The following is a 25,623-nucleotide window of genomic DNA, read 5'->3' as shown; positions in this document are numbered from 1 at the left end:
ACCTACTAGAGAATGGACTTGAGGACATGCGGAGGGGGACAGGTAAGCTAGGACAAAGTGAGAGAGTGGTAGTGTATATATGGACATATATACACTACCAAATGTAAAATAGAGAGCTAGTGGGAAGCAGTCGCATAGCACAGGGAGATCAGCTCGGTGCTTTGTGACCACCTAGAAGGGTGGGATAAGGAGGGTGAGAGGGAGGGAGATGCAAGAGGGAAGAGATATGGGAATATATATATATATATATATATATATATATATATATATATATAACTGATTCACTCTGTTATAAAGCAGAAACTAACACACCACTGTAAAGCAATTATACTCCAATAAAAATGTTAAAAAAACAAAGTGTTATGATATGACTTTCCTTTTTAAGTGATCAGGCTAGCTTCTGTGTAGACAATAGACTATAGGGGGTTGAGGATGGAAGCAACAGAAGAGTTAATAGGCTATTGTGATAATCTAGGTGTATGATTTTGTTGGTTTAGACCAAGAAGTTATCTGTGGAGGTGTTGGGAAGCAGCTGTGTTCTACATATATTTTGAAGGTATATCCAACAAAATTTGCTGGTCAATTGAATGTGAGTTATGAGAGATGAGTCTAAGTCATGGTTTTGGAAGAATGGAGTTGCCATGTACTGATGTACTGGAATAGGGTGGAGCCAGCGGGGGGTGGGGGGGCAAAGCAAGGCTTTGGTTTTGGTTATATTAAGATGCCCAAGAGACACATCCAAGTAAAGATGTAGAGTAGGTAGACGGATCTATGAGTCTCAAACTCAGAAGCGAAGTATTTAAAGCTATCGAACTAGAGATCCGCTAGAGAGTGAGTATAAAAATGAAAATACCTATTTTGCGAATAGAGCTAAACACTGAGGAATGAAGATGGTTATTCACCATCTGATAATGAATCAGTGAAGGAGATAGAAATTGGACCGAAGACCCCCTGCTTCCCTTTGAGCTGGCCATTGAGTCCTAGTTCAAAGCATGTGTACACCAGCTTGCACCTGGAAGAACTTAGTACACTTCTCAGGGGAGAGGTCTGCTGTTCACCAGCTTACAGGCATGTATGTCATCTGATGGTCTCAATGATGTGCAGTGTCTGTCTTCTATCTTTACCTACCTTCTTGATGTCCTTTTCCAGTTCACCATTCTAACTGGTGTCTCTGATCTGCCTTGATGATATGCATCACCTTCTTTACCTATTGGGTCATTATATTTAGCTTACTGAATGTTCTAAGGACACTGGATCTCTTCCTTGAGAGGGTTGTTAGTTGACGAGGTGAGTCAGAAGAAGAAATAGGATAATACATATATGCAATTACACATTCACCAACTTGTGAAACATGGAGAGTAAATTTCAAAGGTATGTGAACATGGATACTGAGGGATGGCTAGGACAATGGGGGCTGACACAAAGCCAAGTGTGGCTTATCAAGAAGGACTTCACAGAGGGACTTCCCTGGTGGTCCAGTGGATAAGACTCCATGCTGCCAATGTAGGGGGCCTGGGTTCAATCCTCAGTCGGGGAACTAGATCCACATGCATGCTGCAACTAAGGAGTCTGCATGCCGCAACTATGAGCCCACATGCTGCAGCTAAAGATCCCACGTGCTGCAACTAAGACCCAATGCAGCCTAAATAAATAAATAAAAATTTTAAAAAAGACTTCACAGAGAATGTGAATTTTATGTTTCAGAAAGAAGGGTGCATTTTCCAAAGTGTAAACTTTCCTTAACAGATAGAAACAAAGCCTGGAGTTGGAAGAGGGAACTGGGAAGTCAAAGGTTTGGTGATATAAATGCCAAGGTGAAAGAAATGTTGGAAGGTGTTGAAGCAAACATTCCGGAGTTCTAACCTGATTCAAGAGACCCTGAATGGGCGCTTATAGAAAGGAGTAGAATACAATTTTTTAAAATTTAATTTTATTTATTTATTTTTGGTTGCATTGGGTCTTCGTTGCTGTGCGCAGGCTTTCTCTAGTTGCAGCGAGCGGGGGCTACTCTTGGTTGCTGTGCGCGGGCTTGTCATTGCTGTGGCTTCTCTTGCAGAGTACAGGCTCTAGAGTGCAGGCTCAGTAGTTGTGGCGCAGGGGCTTTTTTTCTCTGTGGCGTGTGGGATCTTCCCGGACCAGGACTCGAACCTGTGTCCCCTGCATTGGCAGGCAGATTCTTAACCACTGCGCCACCAGGGAAGCCGTAAAATATGATTAAAATGCATAGTTTTTAGAGAACGACTTTCTTTGTCCTTGGAGGTAAATTGCATAAAACACGAGAAAATTATGGAAATGGAAACTGAGACGTCAGTTCTTAGTCAAGAATGTGTGAAAATGACAAAATATAGACAAATCTTTAGCATTTAAAAAAAATTTAATATTCTGTCAAGAATTGAAATAAAACCACAAAAAGTAGTTTCCTCAAATCAGGGGAACAAAGAGTAAATATTAGTATCTGTTATTATTAAACACTTTTGCAAAGCTCATGGCATCTCAGAGGAGGCTGAAGCACTTCATACACCCAAATTCTTAGTAGTCACCTCCGTTTCAGCAGTGACTAAGCTGACACCAGCTACAGCATGTGTTTCCTTCTGAAAGAAGGAGCTTTGGAGGCAAACACCTCCTTCCTCACAGCACAGCCACCCTCAGGAAGCAACATCAGAACCATCTATTCTAAATTTTATTTTAATGGGTTTTTTTTAATATTTATTTTTTTATCTTGGCTGCACTGGGTCTTAGTTGCGGCACTCAGGATCTTCCTTGTAGCATCTTTAGTTGTGGCATGCAGGATCATTAGTTGCGGCATGTGGACTTCTTAGTTGCGGTGTGTGGGCTTCTTAGTTGTGGCATGTGAACTCTTAGTTGCAGCATGCACACGGGATCTAGTTCCCCGACCAGGGATTGAACCCCAGCCACCGATCTAGTTCCCCGACCAGGGATTGAACCCCAGCCACCGGCATTGGGAGTGCAGTCTTAACCTCTGGACCACTAGGGAAGTCTCCTGGTTATTTAAATAAATGAAAGACATTCACTTAAAGCATAAGTACAGTATAATGGCAGAATCATAACATAGATTTAAGCCTAACAGTTGTTGTATTTAAGAGCTGTGTTGCCACCCCAGAAAAGCTTTAAAGCAAAAATGAGTGGTAATGGACCAGATATGTCAAAAAAATGACTTATGGCTGATTACATTGTCATCTTGGACTGTGGTAAGGGCCCTGGATAGTTTCCCCTTATGGGACATCTTGACCTCTTTCTGTGTTGTTAGGATCTCGGCTGTTCTCTTCATCGGAAACCCACTTCTAGGTTATGGTGACTAAACTTATCATGGTGATCATTTTGAAATGTATAGAAATATTGAAACACTACGTTGTGTAACAGGAACTTACATAGTGTTGTAGGTCAATTATACTTCAAAAACAAACTCATAAAAAAGAGATCAGATTTGTGGTTATCAGAGGCAAGGTGGAGGGAGGGGGGAATTGGATGAAGGAAGTCAAAAGGTACAAACTTACAGTTATAAGATAAATAAGTACTAGGGATGTAATGTACAACATGATAAATATAATTAGCACTGCTCTATGTTATATATGAAAGAGTAAATCCTAGGAGTTCTTATCAGAAGGAAAAAATTTTTTTCTATTTAATTTTTAATCTATATGAGATAAGCAATATTCACTAAACTTATTGTGTAACCATTTCATGATGTAACTCAAATCATTATGCTGTACACCATAAACTTATACAGTGCTGTATGTCAATTAAACCTCAATAAAACTAGAAGGAAAAAAATCCTTCTAGGTTGCCTTCAAAATAGGAGCATCTACTACTGGACTCCATTCTGAGCACAAACCTCACACTATCTCTTGGAACTGCAATGTGATCCTTTTGGTGAAGAACTTGGCTATTGACCATGTTAAAAAAAAATTCCTTCTGCCATGTTCGAAATACTAGGGGGCGGGTGGAGTGGGGGGAAAGCATTCAATTAAGTGATACTCCAACATTATCTTTGGAGAGGAGCATAGCTTCCCCTAAAACAGGTAGCCAAGCTTGTGCCCAATTAAGGTAACAAAGTATAGTAGAGCTATATACTAATTATCCTTTCTCTCTCTTGAAGAGCAGGGAGATTTGTGTCCTGTTTCTGTCCGGCTATGGAATATAATGAAAGCGATAGAAAGTTTGGAGACAAAGAGCCATGGTTTGGTCTTGGCGCAGGATCAGGTCCAGGACCACGGCCACATTCATGTTCTCTGTGTTTTCCTCCAATGTAGGGTGTGCTGTGACTGGTTGGACTTAAGTACACAATGAACCATATTGGGGATTAACAGATGACACATATGCAAGTATTTACTTTAAGTCAACATTTATGAAAATCTTATTTTACAAAAATGTTAACACAGCCGATGGCTACGACTTTGGTACACATAAACAGTCCGCCTTTGGGAAAGCGCAAGTAATGCGTAAATCGACGACTACACTTCAGTTGCGGGCACCGTCCCGTTAGCCCCACCCCTACCGAAGCCCGTCTCCTTGCTATTGGTTCCTTTCCCTACCCCGTCGGTTGCCGTGGAGACCAAGGCTATGGCAACCAGGAGAAGCCAAAGTTTGTCGAATCTCTGGAACCGCCGAGGAATCCCGAGCTCTTGGCCCGACTCACCGCTGCCCTCATGGCTCTCTACGAGCTCTTCTCTCACCCAGTGGAGCGGGGCTACCGCGCGGGGCTCTGCTCTAAGGCCGCACTGTTCCTGATGCTGTCCGCCGCGCTCACGTACATCCCGCCGCTGCTGGTGGCCTTCCGGAGCCACGGTGAGCCTGCCCCCCGGCCGATGCGCGACGCGGCTCTCCGCGGCGACCGCGCCGGCTTCCCTGACCTCGGCCCCTCCGCCTCCCGCCCTTTTTACCTCAGGGTTTTGGCTGAAACGAAGCAGCTATGAGGAGCAGCCGACCGTGCGCTTCCAGCACCAGGTGCTGCTCGTGGCCTTGCTAGGACCCGAGCACGGTGGTTTCCTAGCCTGGAGCACGTTTCCCGCCTTCAACCGGCTGCAGGGGGATCACCTGCGCGTCCCGCTCGTTTCGGTGCGTGGTTCCCGCCTGGGCCCAGCCGCCCGCCGGTACTGGGCTGCGGTGGGGATGGGGGAAGGGGTGGGAGGGCGCGCCGCGGCCGGAGCCCCGGCCCCTGTGTCCGGGGGAGCCCGGCTTGGGTCTGAGGGAGTCACGAACCCACGGGAAGTTCTGTGCACAAGTTCACTGACCCGAGCTTATGTTTATTTTCCTGGGGAGCAAATTTGTTGTTTCATTCGACTTCTCCAAGCCGTCCGCCACCCCAATAAAGTTAGCTACAGCTGTCAGCGTCTGTGACCTATACAGAGGTTAGAAGCCTGGGGGGCAACCTATGTCCGACCCTGTCATTTCCGTGGGCCTGCCCCTTCCTAATGGAAGGGTGGTCGCGAAAGTTGCCTTATGAGTCGTGAAGGCCGAGTGGTGTTCTAGTTAACTACCCCGTCGTGCAGCTGCAGTAGTGCATCAGCACTCGGTAGGAACGGAAAGGTCAGGCATTTTTAGGCAGACTGACACGCGGAAGCCAACGTGCTGGTTGGTTAAGCAACCTCCGTAGAATGTGCTGCTGGCCCAGGCCCGCCTCCCTGGGCTCGCCTCCTTAGATGCCGCTCCATCCTGCCGCTGTCTGGGATGAAAATGAAGCATTTTACTGTCTGTAATCTAGTATCTGGTTCACGATAAGTGAGGGCTTCCTATACAATCACCCCCTTTACACTCATTTTCTGAAAACATTTTCCTTTAGAAGTAGGAAAATTCTGGATTTCCTTCTTCCAAAGTTGAATCTCTTTAGACATCTCTGAGATGATTGGCCTACAGTCAAATTTGTGCAGTGGAAAAAAAAATTGACTTTTTGCCCAGCAACTAAACAAAGTGACAAAAATTTTAAAATCTGATTGGTCATATGAATAACCGCAAACAAAATATGATTCCCATTATTTTTATGATTACTTTAAATTTCCTTTTTTTCCCTGACTATAAAAATGCATACTCATTGTAAAATATTAAAGACTTACAGGTATGTATAATGACGTAAAATTAAAGGCTCAGTTTGGTACATGTATCGATACTTGTTAGTTAACCTTCGTTTTAAGGTCTGCAAAGTATTTCATGATATGGAAAACTGCAGTGGATTTAACAGTTGCCTGTTGGTGGATTTTTGATTTGCTTTTACTTTTTCACTAGTAGAATACTGCAGTGAACAAGACTTTGAATAAGTCATACATCTTTAGACATCAGATTGTGAGGAATTGGAATAGAAGCTGTTTGTTGAAATTGTATAAATACATAGAAAACTAAGCAAGCAAATAAAATAATTATTAACTCCAGAAAAATAAAAGTAAGGAAAAGCAATCAGTTATGAATAGGATTTACATATCATAATTTGGTGAACACTGAATGTTAACTAACCAGAATAAGACTTTAACGCTACTGGGGGGATGGGAAGGTGGCGGTGCTGGCTGGAAGGGAGGGGGAAAGAAAACTAAATTATCCCTCCTTGTGGGAAGACAATAGAGGATGCCTGAAATGGAAGTTGAGAAGTACCAGCCAATGCCAAGGTTGTGTAAAGACATGGAGATACATTTCTAAATAATAAGGTAAATGAGGCAAAATTAGTTGCCCTGTGGGTGGAAGCCTGCAGGTTTTTGTAACAAACATTGTTGAACACTTTGATTCTTTAAATGATCAGGTCTTTTAAATTTATTTAAAAATAGAAGTTGAGTAGAGACAAATTTATTTTCGCAGCTCCTCCCTAATCGTGACATATTGCCCATTTTTATTCTCATTTGAGATTATAATGCCTCTGGGGAAGGGTGACTGCGGGTGAGAGGCCAGTATCGAGGTACGTTTCCTTTTCCCTGTAAACCCACTGTACTTCTGTTCCACCTGTGTTTCCTTTCCAAAAGTGGAAACAAAGGTGGTTGTTCTTGTTTGTGTTACAAACACACAAAAAATTAACTTGTTAGTTTTACTTTAGGTTAGCATTCCTTGTCTTTTAAATTTTTGGTAGAAATTTTTTCTTTACATTTGTATATTCCTATCTGTCATACTTTCTGGTTACTTGAGTCTAAGAAATAATCATGAAAACTTAAAATAATCATGAAAACAAGGATACAGCATTAGGTTTCATTCATGTGTTCTTTTCACTTGTTCATCCACCATGACCTGGGTTGGCTTCCCAGTTGGATTGCTAGTTAGCCTCTTATCTCTGTAACCAGAAACCACTCCCTTGAGAGCACTGCCCACCAACCCCCTACTTCTGGTGTGTGTGTGTTGCGATTTTGTGAAGCCAAGACTACCTCTTGTTTTTATGGTGTCCAGAGCTATCAATCCTCTTTAATACTGGGCAGTTTTACACTGTAAAACATAAAGCCAAAGCTCCTTTTTCTTAGTCTTTTTTTTCTCTCCATTCTAAGCCTCTATAAGTAATTTATGACCTTGTCTACAGTCTTTCTCAGTAAATTATTTGCTTCCTTGCTGGCTGAGCTCTTGGTTTGAGAATAGTTTAAAATCATGAGATACAAATAAATAGTTAGAAGATATAAAGGAAGTACAGAAAAAAAGTAAGCAAAAATTCTAGGAGAAAAAGGATAATATCAATACAAGGGAAAGAGGTCTACCAGATATTAAACTATACCTTAAAGCTCTAATAAGTAAAGTAGTGTGGTTTGGGGAATTATATAAAAAGTATGGAAATGGACCCTAATATGACAAAGGTGGCATTTTAAATCACTGCATAAAGATGGAGCTAGTCCTCAGAGACTGTACAGCAGAATTAAAGTCCAGATAGATCAAAATTAAATTTAAAATCATAGAAGTACTGAAACAAATGAGTGAAAGCTTTTTTGTTTGTTTGTTTTGTTTTTTGGTTTTTTTTGCGGTATGCGGGCCTCTCACTGTTGTGGCCTCTCCCGTTGCGGAGCACAGGCTCTGGACGCGCAGGCTCAGCGGCCATGGCTCACGGGCCCAGCCGCTCCGTGGCATGTGGGATCTTCCCGGCCCGGGGCACGAACCCGTGTCCCCTGCATCGGTAGGCGGACTCTCAACCACTGCCCCACCAGGGAAGCCCCCAAGAGTGAAAGCTTTTAAATCTCTGAGTATGACGTAAAATTTAGAAGGCATAAAAGAAACTTTTTTGATAAATGCAAGTATAAAATTTAAAAAATTATTGGCCTGGTGAAAACCATAAGCAAAGCCAAAACACAAATGACAACAAGGAAAAAAGTTTTACTATTTGTATCACTTGTAAAGGGCTAATTTTCCTAACAAAGTGCCTACAGATCTATAATTAAAAGACCAACTACCTAGTAAAAAAATGGGCAAAGAATATGCACAGTTTATAGAAGACAAAACACACTGTGAACTAAAAAAACACATGCACAGCCTAAAAGTTGAGTTATGTTTTATTAGGCAGACATACTGAGGACTTCAAGCCTAGGAGGCAGCATCTCTAGTAACCCTGAGAAAACTGCTCCAAGGAGGTGAGGTAGGATATACAGGAGTTTTGCAACAAAGGGCAGGTAGTAGGAACAAAAGATTACTGTTAGTACAAGAAAACTAGATCTCAAGTTAAGGAATTTAGCACTTTGCTATGTATGGGAAGATGCTAGAGATTTGGCTCACTGAAATCATTCCTTTGATATGCACCTCAGCGGTCTGGGGCCAGTATCCTGTGTTTTCACATCCTGAATTTCCTCAGGGTGCACCGTGGGGAGTGGCTGCAGTCTGATGGCTGCTAGATGGCAGGTATTCTTTGTTTCTGTCCTGAGTTCCCTCAGGGCTCGCCAGCTCACCATCAGCGTGGGTGTAATCGCTAATGACTGTGACATCCTTTGTTTACTGATGTGGCAGGCAGTATTCTATTTCTCAACACATAACTCTTAAACATATGAAATCGTGCTTGTAATTAGATGCAAATTAAGAATAATTGAGATATCATTTTTATCTATCAAATAGGCAAAAATTGAAGTTTCGTAGCACGGTGAGCAAGATGTAGGGAATTGTGCATACACTCCTGTATATCTCTGGTGGGAGTGTAGATTGATAAAACCTCTTTAAGGACCATATTTGTTTGTCCATATATGTCAAAATTACCAATTCATGTGCCTGCTTCTACTTATAGTAAGGTATCCTAAGGTTTGTGCACACATGTGAAATGACATATGTAAAAAGTTGCTCATTGCAGCATTGTCTGTAGCATCAAAAGATGGTAAACAGGGCTTCCCTGGTGGTCCAGTGGTTAAGCATCCGCCTGCCAATGAAGGGGACACGGGTTCAAGCCCTGGTCTGGGAAGATCCCACATACCGCGGAGCAACTAAGCCCGTGCGCCACAACTACTGAGCCTGCTTTCTAGAGCCCACGAGCCACAACTACTGAGCCCGAGTGCCACAGCTACTGAAGCCCACACGCCCAGAGCCCGTGCTCTGCAACAAGAGAAGCCACTGCAATGAGAAGCCCAAGCACCACAGCAAAGAGCAACCCCCGCTCGCCACAACTAGAGAAAAACCCACGCGCAGCAACGAAGACCCAGCGCAGCGAACAATAAATAAATAAAATACATTTTTAAAAAAATGGTAAACAACCTATGTAGCAATAGAAGACTCATTTAGAAAGTTGTTCTATCTACCTAGTGGAATGTTACATAGCTTTTTTTTTTTTAATGAAGTTGGATTTATATCTATTGATGTGGAATTACCTCCAAGAGAAATTGATAAGTGTAAAAAACAAAAATTGTATATAATATGCTTCCATTTGTATAAAAATAGAAAAAAAACCCCAAAATATACGAATGTGTGTATTTACATACACACACATGCATGCTTCAGCTATCTCTGGAAGAATTCAAAGGAAACTGACAACATTGATTGCTCTGGGGAAGGAGCTAGGTGGCTGAGGTTAAGGTGGGAGAGAAATTTTTCACTACGTAGCCTTTTGTACCATTATAATTTTGTAACATGGGAATGTAATACATATTCAAGATTTTAAAATTACAGTGACAACAATTTTAAAAGGAAAAATTTAGAAAGCGCCATGTAAAACAAAAGCAAACCAAAAAAACAGTAAAATTTTAAAAGCAGGTAAGTATATAAAATGCCACTTTGGAAAATAGTTGTCAGTTCCTCAAAAAGTTAAGCATAGAGTTATCCTCGCTCTTCTAGTCCCCGCTTTGCCGCGCATTTAAGATTCCTCGTGGAAGCTGAAGCCGCGCTTTCAGCGTGGCCCCTCCAGCCAGCCGGGCCCTTCAGATGAGAACCGTGCCCAGGCCAGCGCCCGCAGCTCAGCCACCAGCAGCGGCTCCACCATCTGCTGTTGGCTCCCCTGCTGCTGCTCCCCGGCAGCCAGGTCTGATGGCCCAGGTGGCAACCACTGCAGCCAGCGTCGGCCACACTCTGGGTCATGCCCTCCCTGGTGGCTTCAGTAAGAGGAAGTAATGCTGAGATCTCAAGGCCTGACGTCACTTACTGGGAGCCTCAGGGAACCCAGCCGGCACAGCAGCAGCAGAATGGCCCATGCTTTTTTCAGGTGAAATAGTTTTTGGAGTGTGCACTGAACCAGGGTGACCTTAAGCTTTGTGAAGGTTTCAGTGAGGTGCTAAAACAATGCAAATTGGTGAATGGGTTAGCTTCATCTAGAAGTTCCAACTGAAGACATGAAAAATCATCTCTCATGACCATGTTGATTTAGCATTAAAAATATAATTAATAGTGCAGATAAAAAATGTGAAGCCACCAGTTAAGCCTCTCCTCGATCATTAATAGCTTTTGTGCTTCAGAATTGCAGTGGAAGAGGGTATTCTCACCATGTAGAAGCTCATGAGATGGTATTGAGTTTGGGGCTGGGCGGATGTTTGGCCTCTTAAACAAGCTTTTGTTTGTGAATTAATTAGAATAAAGTGATTTTCTTTCCAAAAAAAAGAAAAAAAATAGAGTTATCATGTGTTCCAGCATCCCTACTCCTAGGCATATGTGTACCCCCCAAAATTGAGGACACATGTCTACACAGAAACTTGTGCACAAATGTTCATAGCAGCCTCATTCATAAGAGCAATAACAATTCAAAAAAAAAGTCCAAACAACCCAAACGTCCATCAATGAGTGAATGGATAACAAAATATGTTATATCCGTACAATAGAATATTACCCAACCATAAAAAGGAATGGAGTCATGATATGTGCTACAACATGGATGAACCTTTTTGCTAAGTAAAAGAATCCAACCACAAAACAGCACATGTTGTATGATTCCATTTAGATGAAATGTCCAGAATAGACAAATCTGTAGAGACAGAAGGTAGATTAGGGATTCCAGGAACTTGGGGAATTAACTGGTGGAGAGGAGAGATGGGTAGTGACTGCTAATGGGGATGGGTATATGGTTTCTTTGGGGGCTGATGGAAATGTTTTGAAATTGGAATCAGTGGTGATAGTCACACAACGTTGTGAATATACTAAAATCTACTGAATTGTAGCAAAAGCGTGAATTTTATGGTATGTGAATTATGTCTAAATTTTTTAAAAAGCACGTTGGTGATATCCTGGTGATATGCTCACAAGCCGTAGTAATAAAAATTGCTATTGGGAATTTCCAGGTTAGGACTTCGCGCTTTCACTGACTAGATCCCTGGTCTGGGAACTAAGATTCCGCAAGCTCCACAGCACGGTCAAATAAATGAATAAAATTGAAATTGCTATTGATTTACCATGCCTCTGGCATACGCTAAGCATTTCATCATTAGATAATACATTTAAATTCCTGTATGTGATACTTGGCCTTTAACAATCACTTAGTAAAGAGTTAGCCATTGATTTTTTACATATATTATCTCTTTAAGCCTCACAGTAACCTTGTGAGGTAGAGGTTATACCCCCATTTTACAGACGAAGAGAACAAGACTCATAGCTAAGTGACAGTTTCTAGCTCTCAGCTAAGCAGTCAGGTCTACAGCTCAAGGGTTTCTTGGGGATTTTTTAAGATTTATTTTTATTTATTTAGGCTGCTCCGGGTCTTAGTCGTGACACACAGGATCTTTTTTTTAGTTGAGGCATTCATGCAGGATCATGTTCCCCCACCAGGGATTAAACCCTGGCCCCCTGCGTTGGGAGCGCAGAGTCTTACCCACTGGACCACCAGGGAAGTCCCCAAGGTTTCTTGGTTTGTATCTTATACTCTTAACCCTAGTGCGGCAAAATACTCTTCTAACTCTAAACATAAAGCTAGACTGACTACGACCTGTCCAAGAAACTGCCCAGAGAGCCAAGGAAGCAGTGGTTTTAGGTCAAAGTTTGACCAAATGAGGGCTTCCCTGGTGGCGCAGTGGTTGGGAGTCCGCCTGCCGATGCAGGGGACACGGGTTCGTGTCCTGTTCCAGGAGGATCCCACATGCCGCGGAGCGGCTAGGCCCGTGAGCCATGGCCGCTGAGCCTGCTCGTCCGGAGCCTGTGCTCCGCAGCGGGAGAGGCCACGGCAGTGAGAGGCCCGCGTACCACAAAAAAAAAAAAAAAAAAGTTTGACCAAATGCTTGGAGGTGGCTTTGCAGTTGCTAATTTGGGAAACTGCCTTAGAAGTCAGAAACGGCCTTGTTTCTGCTTTAGTCAGCTCACCTTGGACAGCGTCTCTAAAGTCCCTATGCTTTCAATGCTTTAAAAGTCAAGTTTCTTGTTTCTAATGAAAGAAGAAAAAAAGCACAGAGTGACCTTTTTCCTCAATGAGCCTGACTTGGTTCTTTAAGCATGTGTGACCCAGAGAATATGGGGGCTGAAGACTACAAGAGGATGCAAGAAGATGAGCGGAGAGTACTGTGTGTCCAAGACATGTTTTTTCACCTCTCCGAAATCAGAGTGTGTCTGCCTGTCAGTGGTATCTTTTTTGTTTTGTTTTGTTTTTTACTCGGGCCTCTCACTGCTGTGGCCTCTCCCGCTGCGGAGCACAGGCTCCGGATGCACAGGCTCAGCGGCCATGGCTCACGGGCCCAGTCGCTCCGCGGCACGTGGGATCCTCCTTGACCTGGGCACGACCCGCGTCCCCTGCACCGGCAGGCGGACTCCCAACCACTGCACCACTAGGGAAGCCCTGTCAGTGGCATCTTACAATAGCTGTTGGCCAGAAGACAGGCTTGGCTAGTCCTCATTGACTACGTATGAAAACTCAAAAGTACCAGCACCAAAGCTTGCAGAAGGGACATCAGCAACTTGAAAGAAAACCCCAGAGACAATAATAAAACATTTTAACCCTAAGAACCAAGTGATAAGCAGGTAAGGGAAGGTTCAAGAGGCACTTAATAGTAGGATAAGTCCACAGAATTTTAAAGCCTGCTTATGAACCCAGACCAGTGAATTTTAGTTCCCTTTGTGAATGTTTTTTAAATGCTGTATAAAACCACCAGTGTGCTTCATGGCACAAAGGACAAACTTACATAGAAAAGTATGGATAATACTGAGTCAAAAAATGATACAAAGAGTCATGATGTAAAGAAGTTTTAAGAATCCCTGGATCAATTTATTTTGCATATATTTTTCTATGTGCATAAATAGGATATCTGATATTAATATGCCTCAGTCTAAAAGCTCTTTCAATAAGTATAACATAAATACCCTTAGTGATTAGAAAGCATTGTGTCATAGTTTAATTGGAAATATTTTTGCTTTCTTACTGGTATAGAAAATATTGGTACATTTTATAATTAATGATATCTTAGATTAATTGAAATACAGGTAGCAAGGATTTTATATGTCTAGGAGACATGGAGTGGTATACTGTTCCTACTTTGCTGGAGACCCAAAGACTGGTGTCAAAGAGTACTATCAGGGCTTCCCTGGTGGCGCAGTGGTTGAGAGTCCGCCTGGCGATGCAGGGGACACGGGTTCGTGCCCCGGTCCGGGAAGATCCCACATGACGCGGAGCGGCTGGGCCCGTGAGCCATGGCCACTGAGCCTGCGCGTCCGGAACCTATGCTCCGCAACGGGAGAGGCCACAACAGTGAGAGGTCCACGTACCACCAAAAACAAAAAGAGTACTATCAGCTTAAAAAGAAAAAAAGGGAAACCCCAATGATGACAAGTATATGGTAAAGTGGACACTGGTATAAACTAGGAAATTAACCTTCAGTAAAAGAATATGACTCTAGGGAATTCCCTGGTGGTCCAGTGGTTAGGACTCTGTGCTTTCACTGCCAGGAGCTGGGTTTGATTCCTGGTCAGGGAACTAATACCCTGCAAGCCACGTGGCACAGCAAAAAAAAAAAAAGAAAAAGAAAAAAAAGAGTATGACTAGAGAATAAAAGATATGAAAACAAACAGGAGCCAAATAAAATTCCAGCAAACTATCAAATACTGTAGAATCCCTGATGAGAAAAATGTTGCAAGTCAAGGCACTGTGGAAACAATGGCACTAGTGAAATTTACAGCTACTCTTACTGTCAGATGCTGTGCTGGTTATTAGGTCTTGTCTCAGCTCCAAACCTACCCTCCTATACTCTCCTTTGTGATGCTCATGCTGAGATACTGAAAACCACATTTTCCTCTGCCTACTGGCTCCCTGTTAGATTCTGCCAGTAGGAGGCATGGTGAGCCTTGTTCTGGGAGTGGCAGAAGACCAGAAATTGCAACCAGGTTGAAGAACCATTGCTGGGGTGATGCAAACAGCAAGGAGTACATCTTTCTTCCTGCCTTATTGACTCCCTCATGGGTTCTTCATCCCAGCTCCAAAGGTACCAGTACCAGCTGACAGCACTCCCTTTTTGAGGTCTGAGTTCTAGCTCCTTGAGGTAACGCCAGCCTCTTCCTTTTCTTCTCCGGCCCTAGGTAGTTATCCTGCAAAAAGTGTTCCCTGTTTGCTTTTTTAGTCCACTAATGCCTGTGTTATTAATTATCCCCTATACTACATTCCCCTGTTAAAATAACTGTTTATTTTCATTTCTTCCTTCCTTATTGGACCCTGATTGATACAGGTGGACTGATGGGCATTGACTAAATCCAACGATGCCTGTATTTATCCTATCTAGTATGTTAGAATTGATTTCACACATATCTGTAAAGGATTACCTGTTTTAACTCAAGAAATCTTTGAAATTAGGGTTCTTATGGGCTATTATAGAATCAGGAGTCAGTTAACTTAAGTTCTAGCCCCAGTTCTGTCATTGGATTCCATACCCTCTCTTGGTCTCAAAGTAATTATATAAAGAGGATGACAGTACCTACCTATCTAACTATTGCTAATTATTACTAGTAATAATACTTCTCTCCTGGGGTATGCAGAGGGACGAGACAGGATGAACTGTGGATATAAAAATTGCTCCAAATTGCACATATACCTTGTAGAAATAAGGTGATGGTGTGATTTATGAATTCTCTTAGCCAGACACACCCATTGGATTTTAGTTACTAATCCTAAACTTGTGTTAAAGAAGTATTAGCTCATTGAGGGGACTTCCCTGGTGGCGCAGAGGTTAAGAATCCACCTGCCAATGCAGGGGAAATGGGTTCAAGTACGGGTCCGGGAACATCCCACAGGCCTCGGAGCAACTAAGCCTGTGTGCCACAACTACTGAAGCCTGCACGCCTAGAGCCCGTATTCCGCAATGAGAAGCCCACGGACCACAACAAAGAGTAGCCCCTGCTCGCTGCAACTATGTGCAGCAACAAAGACCCAACACAGCCAAAAATAAACAAATAAATATTTTTAAAATGTTAAAAAAAAAAGTATTAGCTCATTGAACACCTGCCTTTGTAGCTGTTGCATTTTGTGTTAAGCTTGGTTTGAAGTAAATGGAATTAGCTAATTGATTCCATCAGTGGTCCAAGTGATAGCACAGCGATGTAACTCACCTTGCCAGCCCCAAGGGAGCGAGAGTCTTACTTGGTGACAGGTCCTCTGTGGGAGATGCACCATTTGCACCATCACTCATCCCCATGGGCCTGTCTGGGCCCTCATCTTCCACGGTCTCCAGCTCATGCACTCGGCCTCATCTCACTCCGTTAAACACTGACCCGCTCACCCAGGGTATGTGTGCTTTATCAGCTTGGCTCACTCTTCCCCAAGACATTTATGTGTCTTATCACCTCACTTCACCTGACTTCTCGGACAGTCAGGTATTCCTGAATACTTTGTGTAAAAATTTTTGTTCTGTCCTGGTCATTCTCTAATTTTAGTTTGCTTCATTTTTCTTTGTGACACTTAGCACTACCTGTTAGCACATACCTGTTTGTTGATTTACTTTCTGCCTCCCTGGCTGGGAATGTAAGCTCCGTTAGGGTGGGGACTTTGTCCATTTTGTTTGCCATTATATTCCCAGAACCTGAAGCAATGCCTGGCACATAGTAGGCCCTCAGAAAATATTTGACAGGTTGGGACTTCCCTTGTGGTCCAGTGGTTAAGACTCCATGTTCCCAGTGTAGGGGGCCTGGGTTTGATCCCTGAACAGTGAACTAGATCCTGCGTGCCGCAACTAAAAAAAGATCTCACGTGCCGTAACTAAGACCCAGCACAGCCAAATAAATAAACGTTTTAAAAAAAAAAAAGGAAAAGAAAATATTTGACAGGTTAATGAATGGATTTAACAAGTAGACACCAATTATGGTGCTGTGCTGGATCTCTGTCCTCTGTGAACATGGCGTAAAAGTGTGCTGGCTTCTTGCAAAAAGATCTTTCTTAACCGACATCTTCTTCTTGAGTTTAAGTCTGGACATTTTAGTCCTGGAAAGAGGATCAGATTTGAAGTCAAAGATGTGGTTTCATATCCTGTCTTTACCAATAGTAGCCGTACTCCATAAATCCCTTAATCTCTCTGAGCCTTGGTTTTCTCATATATACAATGGGGATAGTACTTGCTCTGCTTACCTTCGCCTTATTGTAAAGGTCAAATGAAACGTGTTTCTCTCCCTCTCAGACTGTGTTAGAGTCTGGATTCTTCTGGCATTTCCCTCCTGGTCACTCTCCTCTCTTGCAAGTTGTTGATCTTTGTCTTCCTATCCAACCCTAAAGATCCAGAAAAGCCATGGATCCACTACAGAGAGTTAACCTGATTTGTCTTCCAAATCTTCCCAGATACCAACTGAAAAAAATTCACAGGAAGACAAGCCTGTGAATTCACAAACTCTTTTCCATCCTACTCATAATTGCTAATACATAATTGCCTCGGTAACCTGATCGTCAGCCATGGTAACAGATATCCCTCGCCTACACCGGCAAAGCTGATGTAACAGGACAGAGAAAATAGTATCCAACAGAACAGAGAGGGTAGGTTTCTCTATAACAAGGCCTAGGATAAGGACATTATTGTCTAGAAGGAAAGAAATGATTGAAAGGTTCTGAAAACTGAGATATCTCCATCTCAAACGACCTTACTAGCCTGAAAAAGAACAAAGAATCTCTTCCCCCACATAAAGGTATGGTGGAAAACCAAATGAATCAGTACATGGGGAATTCAGATGGGAATGCTGATACCCCACAGCACAATCCTTCTGGGAACCTACAGTGGAAAAGGATCAGTTGTAGTAACAAGATCCCGAGTTGTGGCAAGGAATCATGTCACCAGTGATCACATTTCAGTGAGTCTTTCCTGCTAGTCATTTTAGGGTCACTTTAGGGTCACTATGAGGTGAGACTGGATTCTGGTGTTTTTTAAGGATCTGTGATTTGTGTTTTTCCCTCCTTGGATCTCTGTTTTCCCTACTTTTTTTTTTTTTTAGTATTTATTTATTTATTTTTGGCTGCGTCGGGTCTTAGTTGCGGCACTGGGGCTTCTCTCTAGTTGTGGCGTGTGGGCTCAGGAGTTGCGGCCCGAGGACTTAGTTGCCCCATGGCATGTGGGATCTTAGTTTCCCAACCAGGGATCAAACCCACGTCCCCTGCATTGGAAGGCGGATTCTTAACCACTGGACCACCAGGGAGGTCCCTTCCCTACTTTCATGGCCATAATTTATAAAGTACCTGTGTAGTTTTAATGCCTCACTGATTTTACTTAGCTTTCTTTTTCATTGTATTCATTGGTACTAAAAGATGCACTAGGCTATAAAGCCCTGACATCAGTCCAACACTGAGAATCTGAATCAAAGCACTGTGGTTAAAGAATATATAAATAGAGCTTGGTGTTTTTCTGCTGAGTCTGTTTGGGGAATGCATAATGATTAGGATTCTTTCTTTTCTGTTTTAAAAAGTTGACTTCTAGAGAAGTAGAAGTCTGCTTTGATATGCTATTTAAATGTTCCATACAAACTCAGGCATGTTTCTAAAAAGGAAAGAAAACACCAGCAATAAAACCAAAAAAGCAAATGAGGCAACTGAAAAAGAAAAATGCATCCAGATGTTTACACTGTTGTTACTGCCACTTCCAGGTCTTCTTCAGTTTGGCCCTAGAACATTTGAGAAGCCCAAGTATGCAGTTTAGGGGCCATGCATATGTGTCTCTTTCACCACGATTGATCCACTTATACCTATGTATTTTTCTCTTTTCTTTTTTTTCTTTTTTTTTAAAAAATAAATTTATTTATTTATTGGCTGCGTTTGGTCTTCATTGCTGTGTGCGGGCTTTCTCTAGTTGCGGCAAGCGGGGGCTACTCTTTGTTGTGGTGTGCGGGCTTCTCATTGCGGTGGCTTCTCTTTGTTGCAGAGCACAGGCTCTAGGCACGCGGGCTGCAGTAGTTGCGGCACGCGGGCTCAGTAGTTGTGGCTCGTGGGCTCAAGAACGCAGTCTCAGTAGTTGTGGTGCACGGGCTTAGTTGCTCTGCGGCATGTGGGATCTTCCCGGTCCAGGGCTCAAACCCATGTCCCCTGCATTGACAGGTGGATTTTTAACCACTGCGCCACCAGGGAAGTCCCTTTTTCTCTTTTCTTCCGGTGAGGAAGATAATGCCTCTGTGTGGCAGAGCTCTGAGTCACTGTGTACGTCCAACAGTGAGATGGATTCCTCCCAGACTTATTAAGGAGCGGGGTCACTGGCCTCTTTTGGCTTTCCTAGACTAGAGAAGAAGACAGGAACCAGGATGGGAAAATGGACATGTTACATTTTAAACTGGAGCTTCCCCTGCAGTCCACGGAGCACGTTTTTGGTGTGCAGGTCATCTTGACTTTCTCCTACCAACTGCACGTGAGTCCTCTCCCTTTTGTCTTTCAATAGAACAGAGCCCCCTTTCTGATTTCTGGGAAAACCCACACTGCAGAAGACTTTTCAGAGGTGTCGTTTGGGATTTCATTGCAGAAGTTAAATTTGAATGTTTTTCATTGAGGTCACATTAATTTACATGAGCTATTAATAGGTCAGAGGGTTCTGGGCAGAGTGCTTCCTGCATGGCTGAGTGAGGCATAGGAGGGATGGCTAGGCTTCAACCACAGACAGGCGACACTTAGAACCCAGAGCCCCTTGGATCTGGCCGAAATTGATACTGTCTCTCCTTCTAATGATTTCAGAGGATGTCGACATTCGTGATGCAGAGCATGGCGTTCTTCCAATCCTCCTTCGCTGTTCCGGGGTCCCAATTATATGTGAACGGAGACCTGAGGCTGCAGCAGAAGCAGCCCCTAAGCCATGGTGGCCTAGATGTTCGGTACAACGTAAGGATATTGCTTACTGTCCATCTCTTTTCTTTCTGTATGTTACTGTTGTGTGTGTGTGTGTGTGTGTGTGTGTGTGTGTGTGTGTGTGTGTGTTGGGGTGTTTTTTTTGGCCGCACCACGCGGCATGTGAGATCTTAGTTCCTGGACCAGGGATCGAGCCCGTGCCCCCTGCATTGGAAGCGTGGTGTCTTAACCACTGGACTGCCAGGGAAGTCCTTGTATGTTACTGTTTGTCAAGTTCTTTGAAGAGGGAGAAAGGAACGTTGGAAATAGCATGTCTTTGTGGGTAGCATAGAAAAGGATTTCTGAGGAATTCTTACCATGAGTTATTTTAAAATATGGAGACAGATACCCCTGTATTTACATGTAAGAAGAGAGGAAAAGAATAGTCTTTGTCTTCAAGAATTGAATTGCTTATAGTTTTTGGGTGTGTGCATGCGTGGGCACACACACACAGTGTATTTATTTCAGTTGATCTTTTTCAGTTCATGTAAAACATTTGAAAAATAATACTGGGACTTCCCTGGTGGGGCAGTGGTTGAGAGTCCGCCTGCCAATGCAGGGGACATGGGTTTGAGCCCTGGTCCAGGAAGATCCCACATGCCGCGGAGCCACTAAGCCCGTGCACCACAACTACTGAGCCTGCACTCTAGAGCCCGCGAGCCACAACTACTGAGCCTGAGTGCCACAGCTACTGAAGCCCGTGCTCCACAACAAGAGAAGCCAGCGCAGTGAGAAGCCTGCACACCGCAACGAAGAGTAGCCCCTGCTCGTGGCAACTAGAGAAAGCCCGCGCGCAGTAACAAAGACCCAATGCAGCCTAAATAAATAAATTTATTTTAAAAAAAGAAGAAGAAAAGAAAAAGAATACTCACCACCATTTGTTAAGCATATAACATGCCAGCCTGAGTTAAGAGGTTTAAATGTGTTATCTCATTTAATCATTACAGCAACCTCATGAGATGCCTTCTCTTCCAGCTTCCCTGCTCTCCAGCCGCTGGTCTTGTCATTGTCCCCCTATGCTCCTTTCTAGGTTGCTTATCCTATTGCCCCATTCTGGTCCCTGTTCAAAGCTCCTGAGCACAGTCCTTCCCTGGCACTCCTTCCAAAGAACATTTACCTGTCCCTCCATCATTCCTCACCCACGTTTACTCCCCTTACCTCCACCTGAAATATGAAAGAGAGGTTTTCAGTTTGTTCATTTGCCATCTCCCTCAGTGGTAAAAGCGCTGCCGTCTTCTGTCTTCTCTCACCCCAGCGCTTGAAACAGTGCCTGCCGCATTGTAAGCACTCAGAGTGGATGTGGGAATGAACTCTCATCTCACACATGAGGAAACTGGAGCTTACAGGGATTGATTAATTTTCCCAAAGTCCCACAGCTTGAAAGTAACGGAGCCACGAGTTGTCTCTCTGAGGCCAGAACTCATGCATCTGATCACTTTTTACTAACCTTTACATTATCACAGGGAGGCCCATATAAGTTGGGCTGGGCTACTTTTTTAGTATTTATTTATTTGGCTGCACTGGGTCTTAGTTGCAGCACAAGGGATCTTTGTTGCCACGTGTGGGATCTTTGGTGTGGTATGCAGGATCTTTTTTTCAGTTGCAGCATGCGGGATCTAGTTCCCTGACCAGAACCCAGGTCCCCTGTGTTGGGAGCACGGAGTCTTAACCACTGGACCACCAGGGAAGTCCCTGGCTGGGCTACTTTAGAAAACGAATATGAGATGTTATCATTTGTTATAGGCATAAGCCAGGACTGTTCCAGATAAATTGGGATTCGTGGTCACCTAGCTGTAATCAACATACATTTTGTTTTGTTTTGTTTTAATTAATTTATTTTTGGCTGCTTTGGGTCTTTGTTGCTGCACGTGGGCTTTCTCTAGTTGCGGTGAGTGGGGGCTACTCTTTGTTGCGGTACGCAGGCTTCTCATTGCTGTGGCTTCTCTTGTTGCGGAGCACGGGCTCTAGGCACGCGGGCTTCAGTAGTTGTGGCTCGCAGGCTCTAGAGTGCAGGCTCAGTAGTTGTGGCACACAGGCTTAGTTGCTCCACGGTGTGTGGGATCTTCCTGAACCAGGGCTCGAACCTATGTCCCTTGCATTGGCAGGTGGATTCTTAACCACTGCGCCACCAAGGAAGTCCCAACATGCGTATTTTAAAAAGGAGGAGACTATCAGATATAAACTTAATGTAGCACTTTTTATTTGAAGGTTTGTATATTACATTACGTCCACAGGAATATATTAGAGGGCAGATCTTTCTTTTCTTCAAAGGATTATGTGCTTACTGTTTGCGCTTTATCCTATTTCCATCTCTGTATTTCAAAGAGATCAATTAGAATCCAGGCAAGAGCAAGAAAAAGACAAAGGAGTTGAAAATGTGGTCTCTTAAAAAAAATTAATAGAAAGGGGTATTTTATAGCTTTTAACGTGTAGAAGGTGTAAAAGGTGGATATCGACCCCTTGTTTCCATCCCTGCAAAAAGAAAGACTGAGAGTAAATGACTTAAATTGTTGCAAAGGAGTTCTTTCATCCTTCAAGAAAAGATTATCAATACTGGAATGGGCCACCAAGCACAAGAGGGTTGTCTCTGAGGTCAGCCTGGGTGGGCAGGAGGGTAGAAAAACAAGAGGGGAGGGCTTCCCTGGTGGCGCAGTGGTTGAGAGTCCGCCTGCCGATGCAGGGGACACGGGTTCGTGCCCCGGTCCGGGAAGATCCCACATGCCGCGGAGCGGCTGGGCCCGTGAGCCATGGCCGCTGAGCCTGCGCGTCCGGAGCCTGTACTCCGCAACGGGAGAGGCCACAACAGTGAGAGGCCCGCGTACCGAAAAAAAAAAAAAAAAAAACACCAGGAAAAACAAGAGGGGAAGCCGCTTGGGTGCTCACATCACATCCTCCTGTCGAATCCCAGGTATCTGTAATCAACGGGACCAGCCCTTTTGCCCATGACTACGACCTCACCCACATTGTTGCTGCCTATCAGGAAAGGAACGGTGAGTCATGGGGAGAGTTCATTCAGCTGCTTCTCAAGGACTTTGCAGGTTAATGGCGTTATTGGAGAGAAACAGAATTAGAGCCCATGTCATATGAAAGTATCAAAACCAGTGAATGCTTGGGACTTCCCTGGTGACGCAGTGGTTAAGGATCCGCCTGCAAATGCAGGGGACACGGGTTTGAGCCCTGATCTGGGAAGATCCCACATGCGGCGGAGCAACTAAGCCCGTGCGCCACAACTACTGAGCCTGTGCTCTAGAGCCTGCAAGCCACAACTACTGAGCCTGCGTGCCACAACTACTGAAGCTCTCGCGCCTAGAGCCCATGCTCCGCAACAAGAGAAGCCACCACAATGAGAAGCCCACACACCACAACGGAGAATATTCCCTGCTTGCTGCAACTAGAGAGCGCCCTTGCACAGCAATGAAGACCCAATACAGCCATAAATAAATAAATACATTTATTTATTAAAAACAGTGAATGCTCAGTTATGGAAGGTGAACAGGTTGCTCAGGGTTTGTCCTTCTTCTCCTGATCTAAAGACCCACACGCTAACCATCCCCTCTACTGCTCCTATTGTCTGGCAGGTTAGTGCCAATTAACTGCCATATGTATCCCACCACTGACTTGATGGGTTTATATGTATAGATATGTGAGTTCCTCCCCACACCATACCTGTAAAAGAAGCCAAAGACAAGTTGCTGTCCATAGTTTTCAGATGGAAATAGGGACTGTGCATGACGCACCCCATGTCAGCAGCTGCAGTAGGAGAAAGCACCCAAGGTTCTAGCTGGAAGGCCGAGGGTATCCATCCCTTTCAAGAGGTGGGCTCTCAGGCTGTCCCTGAGTGTGTGCTTGACTCAGCACATCTGGCTGGTTGGTGGTCTGAGGTTTTCTCTAAAGGCATCTAAAGCATTACTTGGCAACCAGACATCATAGATACTATACAGAGACATTTAACAAGTGAGGGGACTGCAATTCCAGTATTTCTTTCTGATTTTATGTAATACTCTAGCAGCGTTATTCCAAAAATAAAGAATTTTAGAACGCAAAAACGTTTATCTACAAATCAACTTTTCTTTCTTAATTCCTTCCAGTCTTTGTACATGTGTAGATTTTTTTATACAGTTTCTATCATAGTTTATTATTTATTTATTTTGGCTGCACTGGGTCTTAGTTGCTGCATGCAGGATCTTTTTTTTTTTTTTAGTTGCAGCATGTGGACTTCTTAGTTGCGGCATGCATGTGGGATCTAGTTCCCTGACCAGGGATCTAACCCTGGCCCCCTGCATTGGGAGCACAAAGTCCTCCCCACTGGACCACAAGGGAAGTCCCAGCTCCTATCATAGTTTAGAGACACTTTATGATCTGACTTCTCTTTTGTACTTCGTAATATAAATATTTTCCCACACTGCTACAAAGTTCTAATTGGTTTTCTTTTCAGAGGTAGCATAGTATTCTTTTGCTTAGCCCTTCAACAATTGTAGAACACATAGACTGTTTCCAAGTTTTTAACTTATTTTAACAAGTATTTTAACAAATAATATGTGAGCAACTTTGAACATTCAGTTTCTCTTTCCTTTTGAATTATTTCTTTGCTATGAGTTCTGAAGTGCAGAATTTGCCCGAGAGGTCAGAGTATTTTTATAGCCCCCAATATTTTATTGCCGAAGAGAGTGTTCGTGGATTAACTCCCCATTTTGTTGCAGTAACCACCATCCTGACTGACCCCAACCCCATCTGGCTGGTGGGAAGGGCTGCAGAAGCTCCATTTGTTATTAATGCTGTCATCCGATACCCCATGGAAGTCATCTCATATCCTTTCTGTTAAAGGGCCAACAGTAGCTGGGTTTCAAAAAAGGAAGGGATTCCTCAGTTGTCCCAGGAAGGAACAGATGTGGGAAGCCTCAGACTGGAAATTGCTGCATTTGTAGCCCCCATGCAAATGACTGTCTGTTTGCAGTTCATACAGGAAAAAATATTCATTTCCTGTTCATATTTCTTCTTGAGTAATTCTTCTAGATCAGAATCATCCATATTTATGTCTTAATAATCTTTTATTATCTCTTTTATCTTAAGGGTATTTGAAACATTTTTGCCATTTTCTGTCTAAACTAACCCTTTGGTTTAACATTTCCTTAGAAAATGTCATCTGTGATTCCTTAACTGTTTGTACTTATCTACCAGGATTCTGGGAAATGATAAAGTTTGCTTGGATCCAGTATGTCAGTATCCTACTTATCTTCCTCTGGGTATTTGAAAGAATCAAAAGATTTGTGTTTCAAAATCAGGTGGTGACCACAATCCCTGTAACAGCAGTGCCCCAGGGAGAACTGTATAAGGAGCATTTATCTTAAGAAGACCCTGTCTGAAAACTGTAAGCTACCTCACTATTATAGTCTTCTGAGGACTGTCATCTTAACGAGATTTCTGAAAAGAGCCTGTGGACACTTGCCCACGTGTGTGCTTTTCCTATCAGAGACAAAGAACATTCCTTTCTAATTTCCCTCTACACAAATTCTATATTTTCTACGCGCCTACAAAAATAATCACGGACTAGGTTGTGGAAATGTTTCTGAGGGTTCCTGAAGGCTATAATTTGCTTTTGTTTTTTGTCTCTGACTTGAATTTCAGGAGAAAACTACAGTCAGTTCAGAGAGCTTGGAAAGAGTCCCATCTCTGGTCAAGCAAAGACTTTTCCTCTCTTGAACTGAGAAACATGCTATGTATTTCTTCCCCCTATTGTAAACCACGTTTTACTCTTTTCAGGGCTCTCTGGTGATAGATATGCAAATCATCAGCACTTTCCACTCCTGGGCATCTAAATTTCCCATTCAGAACTGATTTCCAGCACTGAGAGGCCTTTAACTGGAGATCTGGAGAGTGAGAAAGGGAGCGCTCCAGAGCACATGTGTGCACGTGCGGGAGGGTGGGCGACTTGAGGACACTAGGACCATCCATCCACCTGCCCCGAGTCTAACAGACAGTCATCTGTCGGTAGCTCAGCTGAACAGCCCTTTATC

General features: G+C 43.5%; 1 protein-coding gene and 1 pseudogene across 1 annotated transcript; both read left to right on the top strand.

Moving 5' to 3' along the window:
• The first annotated feature begins 4,581 nt into the window (after positions 1–4,581).
• On the top strand, positions 4,582–24,957 carry TMEM231 (transmembrane protein 231). The gene is made up of 7 exons (XM_065899286.1): positions 4,582–4,806; positions 4,907–5,076; positions 19,011–19,139; positions 19,460–19,603; positions 22,518–22,599; positions 24,310–24,415; positions 24,777–24,957. The coding sequence occupies exons 1-7, from the start codon at positions 4,668–4,670 to the stop codon at positions 24,955–24,957; spliced, it is 951 nt and encodes a 316-aa protein (XP_065755358.1). The 5' UTR covers positions 4,582–4,667.
• LOC136140832 (coiled-coil-helix-coiled-coil-helix domain-containing protein 2 pseudogene) lies at positions 7,217–10,702 on the top strand (annotated as a pseudogene).
• Positions 24,958–25,623: the final 666 nt, after the last annotated feature.

The sequence above is a fragment of the Phocoena phocoena genome, chromosome 20 (assembly GCF_963924675.1).
Source record: "Phocoena phocoena chromosome 20, mPhoPho1.1, whole genome shotgun sequence".
In the NCBI taxonomy this organism is placed as follows: Eukaryota; Metazoa; Chordata; class Mammalia; order Artiodactyla; family Phocoenidae; genus Phocoena; species Phocoena phocoena.
The sequence above is the reverse complement of the archived record's forward strand: the minus strand, read 5'-3'. Positions and strand labels throughout refer to the sequence as shown.